At 51.1% G+C, this 26,059-nt stretch overlaps 1 protein-coding gene across 7 annotated transcripts in view; it reads right to left on the bottom strand.

The window, feature by feature from the left end:
- cplane1 (ciliogenesis and planar polarity effector 1) overlaps nucleotides 1-26,059 on the bottom strand; it is a 254,280-nt gene that overhangs the window by 173,782 nt on the left and 54,439 nt on the right. For all 7 annotated transcript variants that reach the window (XM_072592860.1, XM_072592875.1, XM_072592868.1 and 4 more), the window contains 3 exons: nucleotides 17,857-18,008; nucleotides 16,295-16,512; nucleotides 8,735-8,899 (listed from right to left, as the gene is read on the bottom strand). In XM_072592860.1, the coding sequence (XP_072448961.1) occupies nucleotides 8,735-8,899; nucleotides 16,295-16,512; nucleotides 17,857-18,008 (535 nt within the window). The remainder of the gene's footprint in view (nucleotides 1-8,734; nucleotides 8,900-16,294; nucleotides 16,513-17,856; nucleotides 18,009-26,059) is intronic.

The raw sequence follows: 26,059 nt of genomic DNA, 5'->3' as shown, positions 1-26,059 counted from the left end.
GTGGGGGGAGGAGAAATGAGGAAACTGGAGAAATCTGAGTTCATCCCTTGTGGTTGGAGGGTTCCCAGGCGGAAGATGAGGTGCTCTTCCTCCAGGCGTCGTGTTGCTATGGTCTGGCGATGGAGGAGGCCAAGGACCTGCATGTCCTTGGCAGAGTGGGAGGGGGAGTTAAAGTGTTCAGCCACGGGGCGATTGGGCTGGTTGGTCCAGGTGTCCCAGAGGTATTCTCTGAAACATTCCGCAAGTAGGCGGCTTGCCTCCCCTAGACTTCTCCATTTCTATCTTGGACGACCGACTCAACACGGACGTTTACTATAAACTGACTGACTCCCACAGTTACCTAGACTACACCTCCTCCCACCCTGCCCCCTGTAAAAACGCCATCCCATATTCCCAATTCCTTTGTCTCCGCCGCATCTGCTCCCAGGAGGACCAGTTCCAATACCGAACAACCCAAATGGCCTCCTTCTTCAAGGACTGCAATTTCCCCCCAGACGTGGTCGACGATGCCCTCCACCGCATCTCCTCCACTTCCCGCTCCTCCGCCCTTGAACCCCGCCCCTCCAATCCCCACCAGGACAGAACCCCACTAGTCCTCACCTACCACCCCACCAACCGCCAGATACATCGTATCATCCTTCGTCATTTCCGCCACCTCCAAACGGACCCCGCCACCAAGGATATATTTCCCTCCCCTATCAGCGTTCCAGAAAGATTACTCCCTCCGTGACTCCCTCGTCAGGTCCACACCCTCCACCAACCCAACCTCCACTCCCGGCACCTTCCCCTGCAACCGCAAGAAATGCAAAACTTGCGCCCACACCTCCCCCCTCACTTCCCTCCAAGGCCCCAAGGGATCCTTCCATATCCGCCACAAATTCACCTGCACCTCCACACACATCATTTACTGCATCCGCTGCACCCGATGTGGCCTCCTCTATATTGGGGAGGCAGGCCGCCTACTTGCGGAACATTTAAGAGAACACCTCTGGGACACCCGGACCAACCAACCCAACCGCCCCATGGCTGAACACTTTAACTCCCCCTCCCTCTCCACCAAGGACATGCAGGTCCTTGAACTCCTCCATCGACAGACCATGGCAACACGACAGCTGGAGGAAGAGCGCCTCATCTTCTGCATAGGAACCCTCCAACCACAAGGGATGAACTCAGATTTCTCCAGTTTCCTCATTTCCCCTCCCCCCACCTTGTCTCAGTCAAATCCCTCAAACTCAGCACCGCCCTCCTAACCTGCAATCTTCTTCCTGAACTCTCTGCCTCCACCTTGACCTCCTTCCACCTATTGCATTTCCAACGCCCCTCCCCCAAGTCCCTCCTCCCTACCTTTTATCTTAGCCCGCTTGGCACACCCTCCTCATTCCTGAAGAAGGGTTTATGCCCGAAACGTTGATTCTCTTGCTCCTTGGATGCTGCCTGACCTGCTGCGCTTTTCCAGCAACACATTTTTCAGCTTCAAACTCCCACAGCCCAGCACAGCAGCACAAACACAGAGGCATTCAATCTCTCCTCCAGCCCCTCAAAGCTGAGTCAGCAATCTGCCCAACCCAACCCTTCACAGCCCATAAAGGCCACAAGTTATCGGAGCAGGATCAGGCCATTTAGCCCATCACGTCTGTTCCACCATTCAATCGTGGCTGAGATGTTTCCCAACTCCATTTTCCTGCTTTCTCCCCGTAACCCTTGATCCCTTTACTCATCAAGGACCCAATTAACACAAGGCATCAGCCCCTCTCTAGAAGAGAACCCCTTGGAAGGAAGGTGGCTCTCTGCCCCAATGAACAGGACAGTGCAGTATAGGCCCTCGATGTGGATGAAGCTGCAGCATGGTAAGAACAGTCATCAAACTGGCAGTAACCAAGTGGTGGAATAGGTTGGCAGGGATCAATTCAGAGTCGATTGGGCAGGACGGGGATAAACTGGAGGCAGTGAGAAGGGGAATTAGGTAGGTGAAGGTGCAGAGTTGAAAGAAAGGAAGGAGAGTGTGCTGCTTACTGTACTGTGAGCGCTGCTTGGGTAAACGAGAGTGCTTTGGAGTTGGGTGAAAATAGCTCAAGGTGAGACGGGACTAGGTGAAGTTGAAAGACTGAGTGTGGTGCTCAGTCTCAATCTGAGCAATTTAGAAATTGACACAGCCCCAGCGGAAACAGTCAATTGGTAAGTGATACCTGCAGAGCATTTTCTTACAGATTTTAAAGGATAATACATTAGCTTCAATAAAGATAGGACATTTTGATTATAATAGAAGTGTTTGAAATGAAGGAAAGTCCCTTGCTTAATTAAAATCTCTTGAAAGGGTAAAGGTGATGACAGGAGACCTCAGGCCTATGGTGCGCTCCACTTGTGCATTGTGGGAAATAAGTGTCCCTGATAATTATGTATGCATGAAGCATGTACAACTACAGGCTCACCACCGTTTGGGGCTGGGAACTGTGGGTAGACTCATTGTGGAGCATCTGGGATGCTCAGAATACCATGGACAGCACAGTTAGCAAGGTGGGTATACCACAGGTGAGGATTACACAGATAGAAAGGAAATGGATGACCATCAGACGAAGTAAAAGGCTAAAGAAAGAGGTGCAGGGGTCCCCTGTGGCCATCCCCTCTCAGAGAGATATACTGCTTTGTGGGTGGGGGAATGACCTCCCAGGGGAAAGCAGTGTCAACCAAGTTCACAGCCTCAAGAAGGGGTACAGGCAGGTGTTTGTATGGCCACAGATGTGAATCCAGGATGGCATGTTGGCGCCCTGGTGCTAGGGTCAGGGATGTCACAGAGCGGCTGCAGGACATTCTGGAGCAGGAGGGTGAACAGCCAGTGGTCATGGTACATATAGGTGCCAACAACAAAGGCAAACAAGGGATGAGGACCTGAAAGTTAAACATAGGGAGTTAGGATGTAAATTAAAATGCAGCACCTCAAACATAGTCATCTCAGGATTACTCCCAGTGCCACATGCAAGAAAAAGCATGAATAAGAGGATCAATCTGATGAATGCATGGCTGTAGGAATGGTGTACCAGAGAGGGGTTTAGATTCTTCAGGGATTGGGACTGTTTCTGGCGAAGTCTGACAGGTTGTACCTGGACAGAGTTGGGACAAATCCCCTGATGGGGGCTTTTGCTAGTTCCATTGGTGAAGTTTGAAACTAATCTGGCAGGAAAGAGGGAACTGAAGTGTAGGTTTAGATGGGTCAGATTCAGATTCGGAAATGGGAGGGTTACCATTTGTTAGTGATGTAGCCAGTGCCTCAGAAATGTCCAGCAAAGGAAATGGACGGGTTGAGCTGTTTATACTTCAATGCAAGGAGGATTACAAAGAAGGCAGGTGAACTAAGGCCACAGATCAACACAAGGCAATACAATGTCATTGCTAAAGGTGGGGCACAATTGGCAGCTCAATGTCCTTTGATATAAAGTTTGCAGGCAGGATAGACTGGGTGACAGGATTGGCAGGATTGGGGATAGCAATGCTAGTTACAGAATCAACTCCAGTTATGAGAGGGGATGATGCACAAAATGGGTTAACAACTGAAACTTTATGGGTTGAGTTTAGGAATAAAAAGGGACAGTCACATTACTCGAAGGACACTACAGACTCCCAAACAGTGAGAGGGAGAAAGTCGATGGATGAAGGTAGTGCAGTAGATTTTGGCTACATGGACTTTAGTGACATTGACAAGGCTCCATCTGGCAGACTGATCAAAAAGGTAAGAGCCCACTGGATACAGGGTAAAGTGTCAAATTGGATCTGAAGTTAGCTTAGTAACAGGAAACAAAGGGTAGTGGTCAACAGCCACCCTGAGAACAGAAAGCGGTTTCAGGGCTCAGTGCTGCAATAACTGCTGCTTGTTTTATACATTAATGATTTGGACTTGAACGTGAGTGGCACAATTAAGAAACTTGCAGATGACTCAAAAATGGAGTGTGTAGAGCTGGATAGTTGTAAGCTTTGATATAGATGGGTTGGTGGAGTGGGCAGGAAAGTGGCAGATGGAGTTCAAGCCACAGGGTTATGGGCTATGTACAGGAAGATGGGATTAGGATGGGAATCTGGGTGTCTTTGAGTTGACGTGAACAAGGTGGGCTCCCTTCTGTACTGTATCATTTCTATGGTTTTATGGTTTGAGGGATACAGTGATGGCAGTGGGCAGGAGGCAGTATTTACACACGGAAAGAGGTGGTCAAGGGGAAGGGGATGTTGAGGGGAAGGGGGTTGATGGATACAGAGAATGGGGAAAGGTGTCTGGAAGGTACAGTTTTATAGTCATTCAATCATAGAGGCATAGAGCATGGAAAGAGACCCTTTGGTCCAACCAGTTCACACCGATCATAATCCCAAACAAAATAGTCCCTCTTGCCTGCACCTGGCCCATATCGTTCCAAACATTTCCTCTTCATGTACTGACCTAAATGCCTTTTCAATGCTGTAACTATACCTGCATCCACCACTCCCTCTGGAAGTTCATTCCACACACAAACAAATCGCTGTGTAAAAAATAGTTGCTCCTCATGTCCTTTTTAAATCTTTCTCCTCTGACCTTAAACCTATGCCCCCTAGTTTTTAACTCCCTCCATTCTTCGGAAAAGACCTTTGTTATTCACCTTACCTATACCCCTCATGATCTTACAAACCCCTATAAGGTCACCCCTCAAACCCCAGGCTCCAGTGAAAGAAGTTTGAGTTAGTCCCGTCTATACCTGAAACCCTCCGTTCCTGGCAACATCCTGATAAATCTGTTTTTGAACCCTGTCCAGAACTGCACACAATATTCTAAAAGAGGCTCCAATCCCAACCTCACCATCAAGCCAGCGGATAAAGGGGGCGCACTGACCTCTACACCGCTGAAGCCAGACGCCATTCGAAGACACCTCCTCCTACTGCCCCCTCAACCATGACCCCACCCCCCATCACTAAACCATCATCTCCCAGACGATACAGAACCTCATCACCTCAGGAGATCTCCCACCCACAGCTTCCAACCTCATAGTTCGAGAACCCCGCACTGCCCGGTTCTACCTCCTTCCCAAGATCCACAAGCCTGACCACCCTGGCCGACCCATTGTCTGAGCATGCTCCTGCCCCACTGAACTCATCTCTACCTACCTCGACACTGTCCTATCCCCCCTAGTCCAGGAACTCCCCATATACGTTCGAGACACCACCCACGCCCTCCACCTCCTCCAAGACTTCCGTTTCCCCGGCCCCCAACGCCTCATATTCACCATGGATATCCAATCCCTCTACACCTTCATCTGCCATGACCAGGGCCTCCGTTTTTTCCTCTCTCCAACAGTACCCTTCCACCGACACACTCATTCGTTTGGCCACCACGTGCTCCCGCGAGGAGGTTGAGCAATTCATCAACTTCACCAACACATTCCACCCTGACCTTAAATTTACCTGGACCATCTCTATAGAACATTACAGCGCAGTACAGGCCCTTCGGCCCTCGATGTTGCCCCGACCTGTCATACCAATCTGAAGCCCATCTAACCTACACTATTCCATGTACATCCATATGCTTGTCCAGTGACGACTTAAATGTCCTTAAACTTGGCGAATCTACTACCGTTGCAGGTAAAGCATTCCATACCCATACTACTCTCTGAGTAAAGAAACTACCTCTGCCATCTGTCCTATCTCTCTATCACCCCTCAATTTTAAGCTATGCCCCCTCGTGCTCGCCGTCACCATTCTTGGAAAAAGGCTCTCCCTGTCCACCCTATCTAACCCTCTGATGATCTTATATGTCTCTATTAAGTCACCTCTCAACCTTCTTCTCTCTAACGAAAACAGCCTCAAGTCCCTCAGCTTTTCCTCGTAAGACCTTCCCTCCATACCAGGCAACATCCTGGTAAATCTCCTCTGCACCCTTTCCAAAGCTTCCACATCCTTCTTATAATGCGGTGACCAGAAGTGTACTCAATACTCCAAGTGCGGCCACACCAGTTTTGTACAGCTGTAGCATAATCTCATGGTTCCAGAACTCGATCACTCTATTAATAAAAGCTAAAACACTGTATGTCTTCTTAACAACCCTGTTAACCTGGGTGGCAACTTTCAAGGACCTGTGTACCTGGACACCGAGATCTCTCTGCTCATCTACACTACCAAGAATCTTACCATTAGCCCAGTACTTTGCATTCCGGTTACTCCGACCAAAGTGAATCACCTCACACTTGTCTGCATTAAACTCCATTTGCCACCTCTCAGCCCAGCTCTATGTCTCTCTGTAACCTACAACATCCTTCAGCACTATCCACAACTCCACCGACCTTAGTGTCATCTGCAAATTTACTAACCCACCCTTCTACGCCCTCATCCAGGTCGTTTATAAAAATGACAAACAGCAGTGGACCCAACACTGACCCTTGTGGTACACCACTGGTAACTGGACTCCAGGATGAACATTTCCCATCAACCACCACCCTCTGTTTTCTCTCAGCAAGCCAATTACTGATCCAAACAGCTATATCTCCCACAATCCCATTCCTCCGCATTTTGTACAATAGCCTACTGTGGGGAACCTTATCGAATGCCTTGCTGAAATCCATATACACCACATCAACCGGTTTACTCTCATCTACCTGTTTGGTCACCTTCTCAAAGAACTCAATAAGGTTTGTGAGGCACGACCTCCCCTTCACAAAACCGTGCTGACTATCCCTAATCAAATTATTCTTTTCTAGATGATAATAAATCCTATCCCTTATCACCTTTCCCAACACTTTACCAACAACTGAAGTAAGGATAACCTATTCCAACATCTCTGACACCTCCCTCCCCTTCCTGGACCTCTCCATCTCAATTAATGACGACCGACTTGACACTGACATTTTTTACAAACCCACAGACTCCCACAGCTACCTGGATTACACCTCTTCCCACCCTACCTCCTGCAAAAATCCCATCCCGTATTCCCAATTCCTCCGCCATATCTGCTCCCAGGAGGACCAGTTCCACCATAGAACACACCAGATGGCCTCCTTCTTTAGAGACCGCAATTTCCCTTCCCACGTGGTTAAAAATGCCCTCCAACGCATCTTGTCCACATCCCGCACCTCCGCCCTCAGACCTCACCCCTCCAACCGTAACAAGGACAGAACGCCCCTGGTGCTCACCTTCCACCCTACCAACCTTTGCATAAACCACATCATCCGCCGACATTTCCGCCACCTCCAAACGGACCCCACTACCAGGGATATATTTCCCACCCCACCCCTTTCTGCATTCCACAAAGACCGTTCCGTCCGTGACTACTTGGTTAGATCAACGCCCCCCGACAACCCACCCTCCCATCCTGGCACATTACCCTGCCACCGCAGGAATTGCAGAACCTGCGCCCACACCTCCTCCCTCACCTCCATCCAAGGCCGTAAAGGAGCCTTCCACATTCATCAAAGTTTTATCTGCACATCCACTAATATCATTTATTGTATCCGTTGCTCCCGATGCGGTCCCCTCTACATTGGGGAGACTGGACGTCTCCTAGCAGAGCACTTCAGGGAACATCTCTGGGACACCCGCACCAATCAACCACACCGCCCCGTGGCCCAACATTTCAATTCCCCCTCCCACTCTGCCGAGGACATGGAGGTCCTGGGCCTCCTTCACCGCCGCTCCCTCACCACCAGACGCCTGGAGGAAGAACGCCTCATCTTCCACCTCGGAACACTTCAACCCCAGGGCATCAATGTGGACTTCAACAGTTTCCTCATTTCCCCTTCGCCCACCTCACCCCAGCTCCAACCTTCCAACTCAGCACCACCGTCATGACCTGTCCTACCTGCCTATCTTCCGTTCCACCTATCCACTCCACCCTCCCCTCTGACCTATCACCCCCATCCCCACCCCCCATTCACCTATTGTACTCTATGCTACTTTTGCCCCACCCCATCTCCCCTCTCATTTATCTCTCCACCCTGGAGGCTTCCTGCCTCTATTCCTGATAAAGGGCTTTTGCCCGAGACATCGATTTTCCTGCTCCTCAGATGCTGCCTGACCTGCTGTGCTTTTCCAGCACCACTATAATCTAAACTCTGGTTTCCAGCATCTGCAGCCCTTGTTTTTACCACACCTGTATCCTGTGCAACCTCAGCATGGTGTCCTAACTCCTCTTCTCAAAGGTCTCAGCAAGGAAGGCAAGTACGTCAAATGCCTTCTGAACCACCCTGTCTACATGTGACTCAAATATCAAAGAACTACGTCCCTGAATCATTGCACCTCTCTTTTCTCGGACGCTCCCCAGGGCCCTGCCATTAATTGTATAAGTCCTGCCCCTTGCTGGTTTTACTGAAATGCAATACCTTGAATTCATGGTAGGATTAAACTCCATCTGCCATTTCTCAGCCCATTGACCCAACTGATCAAGATCTCTTTGTAACCTTAGATAACCTTCTTCACTGTCCACTATACCACGAATATTGGTGACATCTGCAAACTTATTAAACATACCTCCAATATTCTCATCCAAATCATTCATTTAAATGACAAACCACAATGGATCTAGTACTGATCCGTGTGGAACACTGCTGGTGGCAGGCCCCCAGGCTGAAAATCCACCTTCCACCATTACCCTCTGTCTCCTACTTCAAGCTTATTTTGTATTCAATTGGACTGCTGACTATTTATTTCCTTTAAAAGGCCAGAGGGAGACACAGATGAGGCAGGAACTGCTCATCTCTTGTTGGGAGTGCCTCTGGCTATTCAGATTTACCTTATTCATGACTTTTTGAGCATATCGGAGTTTGTTGATGTACCAGTGTGCTGCTGGGAGCGAGCAGCGAGCAGCCCTGAATAGCAGGAGCTGCCGCTGGATGATGTCTGACAACTTGTGCCGAGCAGCTTTCTCTGCGTATAATCCAGAATCCTGTGCAGTGCTCTGAAGATGGAAGAGATTCAGAATTAATTCCATAACTGCATAAATATTAATCCAGATAAGAAACTGTCTATAAGCAAGAGTACATAGCATAAACTGGGGATTTCTACAGATGTCATCCAGTCTGATTGCTCATTGTCCTCGCTGCAATCTGCCACTGTTAGAACCCAAACCCTTAGCTTTCAATTGCAGTCTACTCTTTCACATGTCTCCTGACTTCCAGAAACTCTGTCAGCTCTGATGGCCTCAGCTTGGGGGAGTCAGTGTGATTTTTAAGAAACAAAAGCACTGTCTCACCTGCACTGCAACACTGCAAATTGTAAAAAGTTATACAAGCCTCATCAGGTGCATTCACTGGAACCTCATTCTGGTAATGCTCATCACAACCACTCTCGACAGGGGAGGTGGTTATGGTTGGTCATATCATTGGACTAGGTATTCCAAGACTACGGCTAATGCCTCAGGGATTGGTTCAAATGTGATTGGCAGGAAATGTGGAAATGAGAAAGCTAGTCTAATATGAGCATAACACAGAAGAGCAGAACGAGACCATTGGGCTCAGTGAGTCGGCTTCACCATCCAATCCTGTCTGCTATGTTTCTCCAGCTCGTTGTCCCGTCTTCTCCCCGTAACCCTTGATCTCTCACTCATCAAGAATCCATCTCTGTCTTAAATACACACAATGACTTGCCCTCCATAGCTCTCTACAGCAATGAGATCCACAGATTCCCCACCCATTGGCTGAAGACACTCCTCCACGTCTTCATTGTAAAGGGTCAGCCCTTCACTCTGAGGCTGTGCTAATGTCAGGTGACCTCCGTGTCACTGTGTTCCCCAATCACCACACTCCCCTCCGTGTCACTGTGTTCCCCGATCACCACACTCCCCTCCGTGTCACTGTGTTCCCTGATCACCACACTCCCCTCCGTGTCACTGTGTTCCCTGATCACCACACTCCCCTCCGTGTCACTGTGTTTCCTGCTCACCACACTCCCCTCCGTGTCACTGTGTTCCCTGATCACCACACTCCCCTCCGTGTCACTGTGTTCCCCGATCACCACACTCCCCTCCGTGTCACTGTGTTTCCTGCTCACCACACTCCCCTCCGTGTCACTGTGTTCCCTGATCACCACACTCCCCTCCGTGTCACTGTGTTTCCTGCTCACCACACTCCCCTCCGTGTCACTGTGTTCCCCCGATCACCACACTCCCCTCCGTGTCACTGTGTTCCCTGATCACCACACTCCCCTCCGTGTCACTGTGTTCCCCCGATCACCACACTCACCTCCGTGTCACTGTGTTTCCTGCTCACCACACTCCCCTCCGTGTCACTGTGTTCCCCCGATCACCACACTCCCCTCCGTGTCACTGTGTTCCCCGATCACCACACTCCCCTCCGTGTCACTGTGTTCCCTGATCATCACACTCACCTCCGTGTCACTGTGTTCCCTGATCACCACACTCACCTCCGTGTCACTGTGTTTCCTGCTCACCACACTCCCCTCCGTGTCACTGTGTTCCCCGTTCACCACACTCCCCTCCGTGTCACTGTGTTTCCTGCTCACCACACTCCCCTCCGTGTCACTGTGTTCCCCCGATCACCACACTCCCCTCCGTGTCACTGTGTTCTCCCTCACCACACTCACCTCCGTGTCACTGTGTTCTCCCTCACCACACTCACCTCCGTGTCACTGTGTTCCCCGATCACCACACTCCCCTCCGTGTCACTGTGTTCCCCGATCACCACACTCACCTCCGTGTCACTGTGTTCCCCGATCACCACACTCCCCTCCGTGTCACTGTGTCCCCCGATCACCACACTCCCCTCCGTGTCACTGTGTTCCCCCGATCACCACACTCCCCTCCGTGTCACTGTGTTCCCCCGATCACCACACTCCCCTCCGTGTCACTGTGTTCCCCCGATCACCACACTCCCCTCCGTGTCACTGTGTTCCCCGATCACCACACTCCCCTCCGTGTCACTGTGTTCCCCCGATCACCACACTCCCCTCCGTGTCACTGTGTTCCCCCGATCACCACACTCCCCTCCGTGTCACTGTGTTCCCTGTTCACCACACTCCCCTCCGTGTCACTGTGTCCCCTGATCACCACACTCCCCTCCGTGTCACTGTGTTCCCTGTTCACCACACCCCCCTCCGTGTCACTGTGTTCCCTGATCACCACACTCCCCTCCGTGTCACTGTGTTCCCCGCTCACCACACTCCCCTCCTTGTCACTGTGTTCCCCGCTCACCACACTCCCCTCCTTGTCACTGTGTTCCCTGTTCACCACACTCACCTCCGTGTCACTGTGTTCCCTGTTCACCACACTCCCCTGCGTGTCACTGTGTTCCCCCGATCACCACACTCCCGTCCGTGTCACTGTGTTCCCCGATCACCACACTCACCTCCGTGTCACTGTGTTCCCCGTTCACCACACTCCCCTCCGTGTCACTGTGTTCCCCGTTCACCACACTCCCCTCCGTGTCACTGTGTTCCCCCGATCACCACACTCCCCTCCGTGTCACTGTGTTCCCTGTTCACCACACTCCCCTCGGTGTCACTGTGTTCCCCCGATCACCACACTCACCTCCGTGTCACTGTGTTCCCTGATCACCACACTCCCCTCCGTGTCACTGTGTTCCCTGTTCACCACACTCCCCTCCGTGTCACTGTGTTCCCCCGATCACCACACTCCCCTCCTTGTCACTGTGTTCCCTGTTCACCACACTCCCCTCCGTGTCACTGTGTTCCCTGTTCACCACACTCCCCTGCGTGTCACTGTGTTCCCTGCTCACCACACTCCCCTCCGTGTCACTGTGTTCCCTGCTCACCACACTCCCCTCCGTGTCACTGTGTCCCCTGATCACCACACTCACCTCCGTGTCACTGTGTTCCCTGTTCACCACACTCCCCTCCGTGTCACTGTGTCCCCTGATCACCACACTCACCTCCGTGTCACTGTGTTCCCTGCTCACCACACTCCCCTCCGTGTCACTGTGTTCCCCGATCACCACACTCCCCTCCGTGTCACTGTGTTCCCCGATCACCACACTCACCTCCGTGTCACTGTGTTCCCCCTCACCACACTCCCCTCCGTGTCACTGTGTTCCCTGTTCACCACACTCCCCTCCGTGTCACTGTGTTCCCTGTTCACCACACTCCCCTCCGTGTCACTGTGTTCCCCCGATCACCACACTCCCCTCCGTGTCACTGTGTTCCCCGATCACCACACTCCCCTCCGTGTCACTGTGTTCCCTGTTCACCACACTCCCCTCCGTGTCACTGTGTTCCCCCGATCACCACACTCCCCTCCGTGTCACTGTGTTCCCTGTTCACCACACTCCCCTCCGTGTCACTGTGTTCCCTGTTCACCACACTCCCCTCCGTGTCACTGTGTTCCCTGTTCACCACACTCCCCTCCGTGTCACTGTGTTCCCTGTTCACCACACTCCCCTCCGTGTCACTGTGTTCCCTGTTCACCACACTCCCCTCCGTGTCACTGTGTTCCCTGATCACCACACTCCCCTCCGTGTCACTGTGTCCCCTGATCACCACACTCACCTCCGTGTCAGTGTTCCCTGCTCACCACACTCCCCTCCGTGTCACTGTGTTCCCCGATCACCACACTCCCCTCCGTGTCACTGTGTTCCCCTGATCACCACACTCCCCTCCGTGTCACTGTGTTCCCTGATCACCACACCCACCTCCGTGTCACTGTGTTCCCCGATCACCACACTCAACTCCGTGTCACTGTGTTCCCCTGATCACCACACTCAACTCCGTGTCACTGTGTTCCCCTGATCACCACACTCCCCTCCGTGTCACTGTGTTCCCTGTTCACCACACTCCCCTCCGTGTCACTGTGTTCCCCGATCACCACACTCCCCTCCGTGTCACTGTGTTCCCCGATCACCACACTCCCCTCCGTGTCACTGTGTTCCCTGATCACCACACTCCCCTCCGTGTCACTGTGTTCCCTGTTCACCACACTCCCCTCGGTGTCACTGTGTTCCCCGCTCACCACACTCCCCTCCGTGTCACTGTGTTCCCTGATCACCACACTCCCCTCCGTGTCACTGTGTTCCCCGATCACCACACTCACCTCCGTGTCACTGTGTTCCCTGATCACCACACCCACCTCCGTGTCACTGTGTTCCCTGTTCACCACACTCCCCTCCGTGTCACTGTGTTCCCTGATCACCACACTCCCCTCCGTGTCACTGTGTTCCCCCTCACCACACTCCCCTCCGTGTCACTGTGTTCCCTGTTCACCACACTCCCCTCCGTGTCACTGTGTTCCCCCTCACTACACTCCCCTCCGTGTCACTGTGTTCCCTGTTCACCACACTCCCCTCCGTGTCACTGTGTTCCCTGATCACCACACTCCCCTCCGTGTCACTGTGTTTCCCGTTCACCACACTCACCTCCGTGTCACTGTGTTCCCCCTCACCACACTCCCCTCCGTGTCACTGTGTTCCCCCTCACCACACTCCCCTCCGTGTCACTGTGTTCCCCCGATCACCACACTCCCCTCCGTGTCACTGTGTTCCCTGTTCACCACACTCCCCTCCGTGTCACTGTGTTCCCTGTTCACCACACTCCCCTCCGTGTCACTGTGTTCCCTGATCACCACACCCACCTCCGTGTCACTGTGTTCCCTGTTCACCACACTCCCCTCCGTGTCACTGTGTTCCCCGATCACCACACTCCCCTCCGTGTCACTGTGTTCCCTGTTCACCACACTCCCCTCCGTGTCACTGTGTTCCCCGATCACCACACTCCCCTCCGTGTCACTGTGTTCCCCGCTCACCACACTCCCCTCCGTGTCACTGTGTTCCCCCGATCACCACACTCCCCTCCGTGTCACTGTGTTCCCCGCTCACCACACTCCCCTCCGTGTCACTGTGTTCCCCGCTCACCACACTCACCTCCGTGTCACTGTGTTCCCTGTTCACCACACTCCCCTCCGTGTCACTGTGTTCCCCGATCACCACACTCCCCTCCGTGTCACTGTGTTCCCCGCTCACCACACTCACCTCCGTGTCACTGTGTTCCCTGTTCACCACACTCCCCTCCGTGTCACTGTGTTCCCTGATCACCACACTCCCCTCCGTGTCACTGTGTTCCCCCGATCACCACACTCACCTCCGTGTCACTGTGTTCCCTGATCACCACACTCACCTCCGTGTCACTGTGTTCCCTGTTCACCACACTCCCCTCCGTGTCACTGTGTTCCCCGATCACCACACTCCCCTCCGTGTCACTGTGTTCCCTGTTCACCACACTCCCCTCCGTGTCACTGTGTTCCCCGATCACCACACTCCCCTCCGTGTCACTGTGTTCCCTGATCACCACACTCACCTCCGTGTCACTGTGTTCCCCGATCACCACACTCCCCTCCGTGTCACTGTGTTCCCTGATCACCACACTCCCCTCCGTGTCACTGTGTTCCCCCGATCACCACACTCCCCTCCGTGTCACTGTGTTCCCCCGATCACCACACTCCCCTCCGTGTCACTGTGTTCCCTGTTCACCACACTCCCCTCCGTGTCACTGTGTTCCCTGATCACCACACTCCCCTCCGTGTCACTGTGTTCCCTGATCACCACACTCCCCTCCGTGTCACTGTGTTCCCCCGATCACCACACTCACCTCCGTGTCACTGTGTTCCCTGATCACCACACTCACCTCCGTGTCACTGTGTTCCCTGTTCACCACACTCCCCTCCGTGTCACTGTGTTCCCCCGATCACCACACTCACCTCCGTGTCACTGTGTTCCCTGATCACCACACTCACCTCCGTGTCACTGTGTTCCCTGTTCACCACACTCCCCTCCGTGTCACTGTGTTCCCCGATCACCACACTCCCCTCCGTGTCACTGTGTTCCCTGATCACCACACTCCCCTCCGTGTCACTGTGTTCCCTGTTCACCACACTCCCCTCCGTGTCACTGTGTTCCCCGATCACCACACTCCCCTCCGTGTCACTGTGTTCCCTGATCACCACACTCACCTCCGTGTCACTGTGTTCCCCGATCACCACACTCCCCTCCGTGTCACTGTGTTCCCTGATCACCACACTCCCCTCCGTGTCACTGTGTTCCCCCGATCACCACACTCCCCTCCGTGTCACTGTGTTCCCCCGATCACCACACTCCCCTCCGTGTCACTGTGTTCCCTGTTCACCACACTCCCCTCCGTGTCACTGTGTTCCCTGATCACCACACTCCCCTCCGTGTCACTGTGTTCCCCCGATCACCACACTCCCCTCCGTGTCACTGTGTTCCCTGTTCACCACACTCCCCTCCGTGTCACTGTGTTCCCCTGATCACCACACTCACCTCCGTGTCACTGTGTTCCCCTGATCACCACACTCCCCTCCGTGTCACTGTGTTCCCTGTTCACCACACTCCCCTCCGTGTCACTGTGTTCCCCGATCACCACACTCACCTCCGTGTCACTGTGTTCCCCTGATCACCACACTCCCCTCCGTGTCACTGTGTTCCCTGATCACCACACTCCCCTCCGTGTCACTGTGTTCCCTGATCACCACACTCACCTCCGTGTCACTGTGTTCCCCTGATCACCACACTCCCCTCCGTGTCACTGTGTTCCCTGATCACCACACTCCCCTCCGTGTCACTGTGTTCCCTGTTCACCACACTCCCCTCCGTGTCACTGTGTTCCCTGATCACCACACTCCCCTCCGTGTCACTGTGTTCCCCCGATCACCACACTCCCCTCCGTGTCACTGTGTTCCCTGATCACCACACTCCCCTCCGTGTCACTGTGTTCCCCCGATCACCACACTCCCCTCCGTGTCACTGTGTTCCCCCGATCACCACACTCCCCTCCGTGTCACTGTGTTCCCTGTTCACCACACTCCCCTCCGTGTCACTGTGTTCCCTGATCACCACACTCCCCTCCGTGTCACTGTGTTCCCCCGATCACCACACTCCCCTCCGTGTCACTGTGTTCCCTGTTCACCACACTCCCCTCCGTGTCACTGTGTTCCCCTGATCACCACACTCACCTCCGTGTCACTGTGTTCCCCTGATCACCACACTCCCCTCCGTGTCACTGTGTTCCCCTGATCACCACACTCCCCTCCGTGTCACTGTGTTCCCCTGATCACCACACTCCCCTCCGTGTCACTGTGTTCCCTGATCACCACACTCCCCTCCGTGTCACTGTGTTCCCTGATCACCACACTCCCCTCCGTGTCACTGTGTTCCCCTGCTCACCACACTCCCCTCCGTGTCACTGTGTTCCCTGATCACCACAATCCCCTCCGTGTCACTGTGTTCTCCCTCACCACACTCACCTCCGTGTCACTGTGTTCCCTGATCACCACACTCCCCTCCGTGTCACTGTGTTCCCTGATCACCACACTCACCTCTGTATCAGTAGCAGGTTGAGGACAATATAACGGAGGTGCAGGGAGGTACAGGCCATCAGGAACCAACCCAGGCAGGGTGCTCCCATGCTCCTTTGCTGCCTCCATCAAAAGTTGAAAGGTCTCTGTCAGCACATCTGCATTGACCATTACCGCTGCTTTCAAAATCTCCTGGACTGAGAGAAACAGCACATCTGCATCCCCTTCCTCAATGGAATCTGCAAAACACGGACAGAAATGGGGAAACAGTAAATTTCATGGAATATGCAAGTGTCAAATCCATCATGGACTGCATCATACACTGTACATTCTCCCAAGATCAGAGACAGGTTCTCAGACACCGTTCAGAATGACCCCAGGGAAAGGACAATGCAGTTTGAGTGATGGTTTATACCTTTCACAACAGAGGTGAGGAGCCCTGTACATTCTTCCCCCTCATCACTGACTCGACCCACCCATTTCCCTCCTCCTAAATACCCATGTACATTCTACCCCCATCACTGACTCCACACCCCCCAATTTCATCCCTCTCCCACAGCTCCATATACCCTCTGCTCCCCTCCCCCCTCTCCCACAGCTCCATATACACTCTGCTCCCCTCCCCCCCCCCATCACTGAGGTAAAAATATTGACTGCAGATGCTGGAAACCAGATTCTGTATTAGAGTGGTGCTGGAAAGGCATCTGAGGAGCAGGAACATCGACATTTCGGGCAAAAGCCCTTCATCAGGAATACAGGCAGGGTGTCTGAAGGGTGGAGAGATAAATGAGAGGATGGTGGGGGTGGGGAGAAAGTAGCATAGAGTACAATAGGTGAATGGAGGTGGGGATGGAGATGATAGTTCAGAAAGGAGGGTGGAGTGGATAGGTGGAAAGGCAGATAGGCAGGTAGGACAGGTCAAGGGGACGGTGCTGAGCTGGAAGATTGGAGCTGGGGTGAGGTGGGGGAAGGGGAAATGAGGAAACTGTTGAAGTCCACATTGATGCCCTGGGGTTGAAGTGTTCCGAGGTGGAAGATGAGGCGTTCTTCCTCCAGGCGTCTGGTGGTGAGGGAGCGGCGGTGAAGGAGGCCCAGGACCTCCATGTCCTCGGCTGAGTGGGGAGCCGTGGATTTCACCAGTTTTCTCATTTCCCTTTCCCCCACCTCACCCCAGCTCTAACCTTCCAACTCAGCACCACCCTCATGACCTGCCTTTCTCCCTTCCCACCTATCCACTCCACCCTCCTCTCTAACCTATCACCTTCATCCCCACCCCCACTCACCTATTGTACTCTATGCTACTTTCTCCCCACCCCCACTCTCCTCTCATTTATCTCTCCACCCTGGAGGATTCCTGCCTCTATTCTTGATGAAGGGCTTTTACCCGAAATGTCGATTTCCCTGCTCCTCGGATGCTGCCTGAATTGCTGTGCTTTTCCAGCACCACTCTAATCCCCCATCACTGACTCTACCCCTCATTTAACCTGCTAAAGAGAACGTATCCCACTGCAACGTCCAAGTGGTTCCTACTCTCTTCAAGATTGAACCAGTTTTGGGTGGTGCTGATTCTGTTGTTAACTCACCTGCTGATTGTTTCGAGTCACTTCCTGAAGCCATGGTGCAGCCATCCACAGACACCACCCTGATGTGTGCACAGCCCAGCAGAGCCTGCAATTTATCCTGGAAGATTCGCCAGGGCTGCAGGGCCGATGGTAAATGCAGTATTCTCCAGTTCCTTCGGAAACACCAAATAATGCAAATTCAAGCAAAACCAATTCCAAAGCTATTGCCCATCCCCCAATCTTCCCCAAAGATAGGCCACGCCCACTGACACAGACTTACACTAAAACACACACACACACACTCACTCACATTCACAAACTCTCACACATTCACACTCATACGCAGCACTGTAATGGCTCCTGCACAACCCCACTGAACTACTACAGGTTTGTCATCCACATTCCAACTCAAAACCAGACAACTAATGATATCACTGCGACAGGGTGGAGGGAGATGTCACTGCGACAGGGTGGAGGGAGATGTCACTGCGACAGGGTGGAGGGAGATGTCACTGCGACAGGGTGGAGGGAGATGTCACTGCGACAGGGTGGAGGGAGATGTCACTGCGACAGGGTGGAGGGAGATGTCACTGCGACAGGGTGGAGGGAGATGTCACTGCGACAGGGTGGAGGGAGATGTCACTGCGACAGGGTGGAGGGAGATGTCACTGCGACAGGGTGGAGGGAGATACCACTGCGACAGGGTGGAGGGAGATATCACTGCGACAGGGTGGAGGGAGATATCACTGCGACAGGGTGGAGGGAGATACCACTGCGACAGGGTGGAGGGAGATACCACTGCGACAGGGTGGAGGGAGATATCACTGCGACAGGGTGGAGGGAGATACCACTGTGACAGGGTGGAGGGAGATATCACTGCGACAGGGTGGAGGGAGATACCACTGCGACAGGGTGGAGGGAGATACCACTGCGACAGGGTGGAGGGAGATATCACTGCGACAGGGTGGAGGGAGATATCACTGCGACAGGGTGGATGGAGTTATCTTTTCAAAGGTTGGTGAGTCCAGAAATAAGGCCATAAGAGGTAACATCAGGGATAGGTTGTTCCACCCATCATTCTGTTCTGTCACCCAATAGGATCATGGCTGATCCGACATTCCTCACACCCACTTTCCTGCTCTTTCCCCTTGACCCAGTGACTGATCCAGAATCTCTCTCAGCCTTAAATATCCCCGAGGACTCTGCCCCCACAGCTCTCTCTGTGACAAGGAGTTCCAAAGACTCCCAACCCTCTGAGAGAAGGAATTCCTCCCCATCTCAGTCTGACATTGGTGTCCCTTTATTCAGAGACTGTACCCTCAGGTCCCAGACTCTCCCCTGAGGGGGAACACTCTCTCAGCATTGACCCTGACAAGTCCTTAAGAATCTGATATGTTTCAATGAGATCACCTCTCACTCTCTAAACCCCAGTGAGGGGAGTCCAACCTGTTTAACCTTTACTCATAATACAATCCAGCCGTATAAGGGATCAACCTGGTGAAGCTGCTCTGAACCGCCTCCAATGAAATAATATGTTCCTTAAATCGAGGGACAAAACAGTTTGGGGTAATGCAGATGTGGTCTCACTAGCACCTTGTATAATTGGAGTGACTTCCCTCCTGTTATTCTCCAACCCCCTTGAAATAAAGGCTAACAATCATTTAGCCTTCTGATGACCTGCAGCCCATGTGCTAGCTTTGGCACATTTTATGTGAACAAATATTTGCAAATCCATTTAAATAATATTCTATTCTTTTCTTCTCCCTTCCAAAATGAACAACTTCACATTTTCCCATACTTTACTCCATTTGCCAATTTTTTTGCACATTTATTTTGCATGTTAATATCTGACTGTAAACTGGTTATATCCCTCTGACAACTTACCTCCCTACCAATTTGGGTGTTGTTTTACGTTATAAAGAGCTGGCCATTTCAGGCTGACAGGAGGAAGAATGTCTTTGCTCAGACGGTGGTGAATCTCAGGAATTCTCTACCACAGAGGACTTTGAGTTCAATCATTGAGCAGAAATCAAGTTTCCTGATAACTAGTGACATCAAAGAATATGGAAATACTGCAGGAAATGGCACTGAGGAGATGATCAGTCATAGATTAGGGTTGGAGCAGGCTCAATGGGCAGAATGGCCTAATTCTGTTTCTATAACACTTGAAAAGGTGTCAAATGTAAGGCTACCAGGAACTTTAGTACACATTGTGAAGTTGATGGGTTGACAGGAGGATGACAGATGAAGCTCAGTGTGAAAGATGTGAAACAAGACTCAATAAAATTCAGGGTATAATTCTAAAGAGGGTGCAGAGCTGAGGGACCTGGGGGTACATGAGCATAAATCATTGAAGGTGGTAGGACAGACTGGCAGAGTGGTTCATAAAGAACCATCATTTCCTCTACGGTACAATAGTCCCATTCCTGTACGATCCCATGCTGTACAAGAATCACTCAATACAACTAACAGTGAAAGTGTTGGTGATGCAATCGCGCTTCAGCCAACATGTTTTAAAAGTTTGAGTTTTAGAAACAGCGACCCTAATGCTCGTTACACCGTTACAGCGAATCCATGTTGACAAAAACCACGTTCTAGCAGAATGACCTGTAGCAATGTTCGAAGTTTACGTGGTACAGACTACAACAGTAAGCAAGCTGTTGGACAGACCACACTTTCTTCTTTTCCTTTAGTCTTGGTTGTTGACTGAAATAGGAAAAGGACTGTATTCAAACCAAGGAGTGTGGAAGGAATAGCTGTACTTTTGAAAACCAGTCACTGGAACTCATTATGAGTTGTGTTTACACAGTTGCTTTGGAAGCAGTATGGGAGGAGACATAAAGCACAAAAGCACTGATGGGTGCCAAGTGATTTCTCCAGGATTGCTGAGTGGGTCATGCAGTTGTGACAACTTGTGAATAGCTGAAATTATCAGCCCGACAACCAGTCCCCTGATTGGCTCTGGGGTGGCTGAACTGCATGAGCGTATGTGATAGAACAGGAGAAGGCTCCAGACTGCTGGAGAAGCAGCTTCGATCTCTCTGCATTAAAAGCAACTCAAGCCCGAAGAAAGCCAGTTTTATTCAGCCATCATTTGGCGTGCATGCTTGCCTTTGATCAGCAGCTCAAAGAGGAGTGCAAGTAATTATAATTATCCTTCTGTGGAGAGGTGAATGAATCCTCAAAGGAGATCAGAAGGTCTTGGGAAGCAAAAGAGATAGCTCATTGAATCCTGTGGCCTGGTATGATTGAACTATGTTTCCCCAGTAACCTTCTTTTGTCTCCAAGATGCTTTCTGGGGCAGAGGTGACCTGTTCAAGAGGGACAGATTGCATCTGAGCTTGAGGGGACCAATATCTTGGCAGCCAGCTTTGCTAGTGCTGCAAGGGAGGGTTTAAACTAGATGAGCAGGGGGGTGGGATCCTCAACAGCAGGGAGGCAAGTGTGAGGCCGGATGGAGATACAGTAATCAGAACTAGTAAAGCAAAGAGACAGGTCCAGCTGGAACATGACAGGGAGTAAGGATAACCTGCTGGATTCAATGGCACATATTTCATTGCAAGAGGGCTGACAGGTAAGGCCGATGAACTCAGGGCATGGAGGGGTGTGTGGGACTGAGATATTATAGCCATTACAGAAACCTGGCTAAGGGAGGGACAAGACTGGCAGCTTAATGTACCAGAGTAAAGGTGCTTTAGGTGGGTCGGAGGCAGTGGAAGGAGGGGAGAGGGAGTTACAGTTTTGATTAGGACGAGTATCAAAGCAGTGATCAGAGACGAAATAACTGGAGAATCATCCAGTGAGGCTTTGTGGGTGCAGCTCAGAAATAAGAAAAGGATGGTAATGTTGTTGGGGTTGTACTATAGGTCCCCAAATAGTCAACAGGAACAAGAGGAACAAATGTGAAGGGAGACTGTGGAGACTTGCAGGAGCAATAGGGTTTTCATAGTAGGGGATTTTAACTTCCCTAATATAGACTGAGACTGCCACAGAGTTAAGGGCTCAGATGGGGTGGAATTTGTTAAGTGTATTCAGGGAAGTTTCCTCAAGCAGTATAGAACATAGAACATTACAACGCAGTACAGGCCCTTTGACCCTTGATGTTGCGCCGACCTGTGGAACCAATCTGAAGCCCATCAATCCTACACTATTCCATTTTCATCCATATGTTTATCCAATGGCTATTTAGACACCCTTAAAACTGCTGAGTCTCCTACTTCCTGATGAAGGGCATTTGCCCGAAACGTCAATTTTCCTGCTCCTTGGATGCTGCCTGAAATGCTGTGCTTTTCCAGCACCACTCTCTCAAGTCTACTATTGTTACAGGTAGGGCGTTCTACACCCTACTACTCTCTGAGTAAAGAAACTACCTCTGACATCTGTCCTATATCTATCACCCCTCAATTTAAAGCTATGTCCCCTTGTGTTAGCCATCACCATCTGAGGAAAAAGGCTCTCCCTGTCCACCCTATCGAACCCTCTGATTATCTTATATGTCTCTATTAAGTCACCTCTCAACCTTCTTCTCTCGAATGAAAACAGACTCAAGTCCCTCAGACCTTCCTCATAAGACCTTCCCTCCAAACCAGGCAACATCCTAACAAATCTCCTCTGAACCCTTTCCAAAGCTTCCATATCCTTCCTATAAGCAGTGACCAGAAGTATACACAACGCGCCAAGTATGGCTGCACCAGAGTTTTCTATAGCTGCAGCATGACCTCATGGCTCTGAAATTTAACCCCTCTACCAATAAAAGCTAACACACTGTATATCTTCTTAACAACCCTATCAACCTGGGTGGCAACTTTCAAGGACCTGTGTACCTGGACACCGAGATCTCTCTGCTCATCTACACTACGAAGAATCTTACCATTAGCCCAGTACTTTGCATTCCGGTTACTCCAACCAACGTGAATCACTTCACTTTGGAAGCAGCAACAGTACATAGAGTGTCCCACTTGGGAAGGGGCAAAATTTGACCTACTCTTGGGAAATAGGGCAGGACAGGTGACAGTGGGGGAGCACTTTGAGAACAATGACCATAGTTCTAATAATTTTAAAATAGTTATGGAGAGGGACAAAACTGGTCCACAGGATCAAGTTCTACATTGGGGCAGGGTGACTATTGATGGAATTAGACAGGAGCTTGTGGGGATTGATTGGAGCAGTTTGTTTGCAGACAATGGGACCTCCGGCAAGTGGGAGGCCTTTCAAAGTGAGATAGCTCGAGTTCAAGGTCTATATATTCCTGTGAGGGTAAACAGCAAGGTTGGCAGGAATAGGGAATCCTGGATGACAAGAGATATTGAAGCTTTGACCAGAAGAAAGGAGGAGGCGTGGCTCAGGCGTAGCTGGGTTGAAGGGAATCCCTGGAGGTAGACAGCGGATACAGGAGTTTACTGAAGGAGGAAATCAGGAGGACAAAAAGGGGGCACGAGATAGCCATGGCTAAGAAGATCAGGGTGAATCCAAGGAGGTTTTTAAGTACATCAAAGGAAAACGAGGTAGAGAATAGGACCCCTCAAGTCCCAGAGTGGACATGTAGGTGTAGGACTGCAGAAGGTAAGCGAGATCCTCAATGAAGATTTCTCCTCTGTGTTTATCATGGAGAAAGACATGACGGCTTGGGAACTTGAGCAAGTTAGTGGTCATATCTTGGGGACAGTAGAAGTGTTGGATGTAGTAGAATCTATGAAGGTGGATAATCTCCTGGTACTGACCAGATATATCCAAAATGAGAGAAGAAATTGCAGGGCCCTGGCTAATATTTTTGCATCATTGTTAGCCATGGGTGAGGTCCCAGAAGACTGGAGGTAGCAAATGCTGTGCCCTTATTCAAGAAGGGAAGCAAAGAAAAACCTGGGAGCTATAGAGCAGGAAGCTTAAAATCTGTGGTGGGTAAGTTACTCGAGAAGATTCTCAGGGATAAGATATACACACATTTGGAAAGACAGGGTTTGATCAGGAGTAGTCAGCATGGCTTTGTGATTGGGAGATCTATTCTCAAAGATTTGTTAGAGTTCTTTGATGAAGTGACCAAGAAGGTTGACAAGGACAGGGCGGTAGATGTAGTCTATATGGATTTAAATAAGGTCTTCGATAAGGTTCCACATGGTCGGCTGCTCTGGAAGGTTAGATTGCATGGAATGGGGGGATGGTGGAATGGGGGGGTGGTAGCAAATTGGATACACAATTCGCTTGATGGTGGGAGCAGAGGGTAATAGTGGAAGGATGCTGGTCGGACTGGAGGCCTGTGACTAGTGGAGTGTCTCAGGGCTCGGTGCTGGGCCCATTGCTGTTTGTTGTCGATATCAGTGATTTCGATGGGAATGCACAAGGCAGGATGACCCTAAAATAGGTGGTACCGTGGACAGAGAGGAAGGTTCTCAGAAATTGCAGCAGGACCTTGATCAGCTGGGAAAGTGGGCTGAGAAATGGCAAATGGAGTTGAAGATAGTTAAGTGTGAAGTCTTGCATTTTGGAAAGTCAAATCAAGGTAGAAGTTTCACAGTGAATGGTAGGGCCTTAAGGAGTGGAGTGAAACAGAGGGACATTGGGGTTCAGGTGCATGGTTCTCTCAAAGTGGGGTCCCAGGTAGACAGGGCAGCGAAGAAGGCTTTCCATTCCACCCCCAGTCCTGAAGAAGGGTTACACCTGAAACGTCAATGTCTCCACCTCCTGATGCTGCCTGGCTTGCTGTGTTCTTCCAGCCTCCTCCCTATCGACTCTCTATCTCTTGCTGGTTGTTGGGAGGCCTGTAGAATAATCCCAAAGTGACTGTGTATTTCCTATTCCTGAGGTCCACCCGTAAGGCCACAGTGGATAAGCCCTCCAAGGTGTCCTCCCTTAGTATCACCGCGATAATCTCCCTGATCAGGAACCGAACTCTCCCAACCATTTTACATCCTTCTCTAGCTTGCAGAAATGACTAAATCCTCAACTGTTAAGCTGCCAGTCTTGTCCCTCTTTCAACTAAGTCTTTGTAATAACCACAACATCAAAGTTACCTTTATTAACCTAAGCTCTAAATTCACCTGCCTTCCCTGTCATCCTCCTCGCATGAAAACAAATACACCCTAGACCACCAGTCCAGCTGTGTTCAATGGCCTCTCCCTGTCTGTTCTTCCTCTTAGCCTTACTGACCTTAGTCTCTAACTTCACCTCAGTCATTTTACTTGTTGAGCTATTGCTCTGGTTCCCACCTCCCCCGCCACACGAGGTTAAACCCTCCTGAGTGGCACTAGCAAATCTCCATGCCAGGATACTGGTGCCCCTCCAGGTTAGGTGCAACCCATCCTTCTTGTACAGGTCCCTCCTGCCCCAGAAGACATCCCATTGACCCACATACCTGAACCCCTTCCTCTTCCACCAGCTCTTTAGTCATGTATTTAACTGTACTTTCTTCCTATTCCTAACCTCACTGGTACGTGACACAGGAAGTAATTGAGATTATAACCTGAGAGGTCCTGCTTTTCAACTTCCTACCTAACTCCCTGAACTACATTTGCAGGACCTCATCTCTCTTTTGGCCCAAATACTGTACATCTTTCAGGTGAAGTGGTGCTTTACCTACACTTCACCCAATCTGGTCTATCACATTCACTGCTCACAATGTAGTGTCTCCTCCACATTGGGAGAATCGAAGCATAGACTTGCTTCGCAGAACACCTACATTCTGGCCCCAAAAATGACCCTGAGCTTCCAGCTGCCTGCCACTTCAACACCCCACCCTGTTCCCAGGCCAACATCTCTGTCTCAGGCTTGCTGCAGTGCTCCAGTGAAGCTCAGCACAAGCTGGGAGAACACCACCTCATTTTCCGCTTGGAGACCCTGCAGCCTTCCAGACTTAATATCAATGTGAACAACCTTAGGGCTTGAGCTCTCCCATGTCCTTACCCCAATCCCACACACCAGGCCTTGGTATCACATAGGCTGCCATTACACAGTACCTACTGTTAGCCACTAACAGTCTCCATTAACTCTCTTGTCTGTCCAACTGCTCTTCTCTCACTTTGGGCTCTATCCACACCTATCATTTACCCCTTAGCCCCTCCCTCCACCTTACCTTCTGCATTTAATCCAACATTTTGCTCATTACCATCAGTGCTGAGGAAGGATCACTCAACCTGAAACATGAACTTTGATTTCTCTCCACAGATGCTGCCAAACCTGCTGAGCTTTTCCAGTAATTTCTGCTTTTGTTTCTGCTTTAAAGTATCTACAG

The sequence above is a fragment of the Chiloscyllium punctatum genome, chromosome 2 (genome assembly GCF_047496795.1).
Source record: "Chiloscyllium punctatum isolate Juve2018m chromosome 2, sChiPun1.3, whole genome shotgun sequence".
NCBI lineage: Eukaryota > Metazoa > Chordata > Chondrichthyes > Orectolobiformes > Hemiscylliidae > Chiloscyllium > Chiloscyllium punctatum.
Note: the sequence above shows the minus strand (reverse complement) of the source record. Positions and strands in the feature narration are given on the sequence as shown.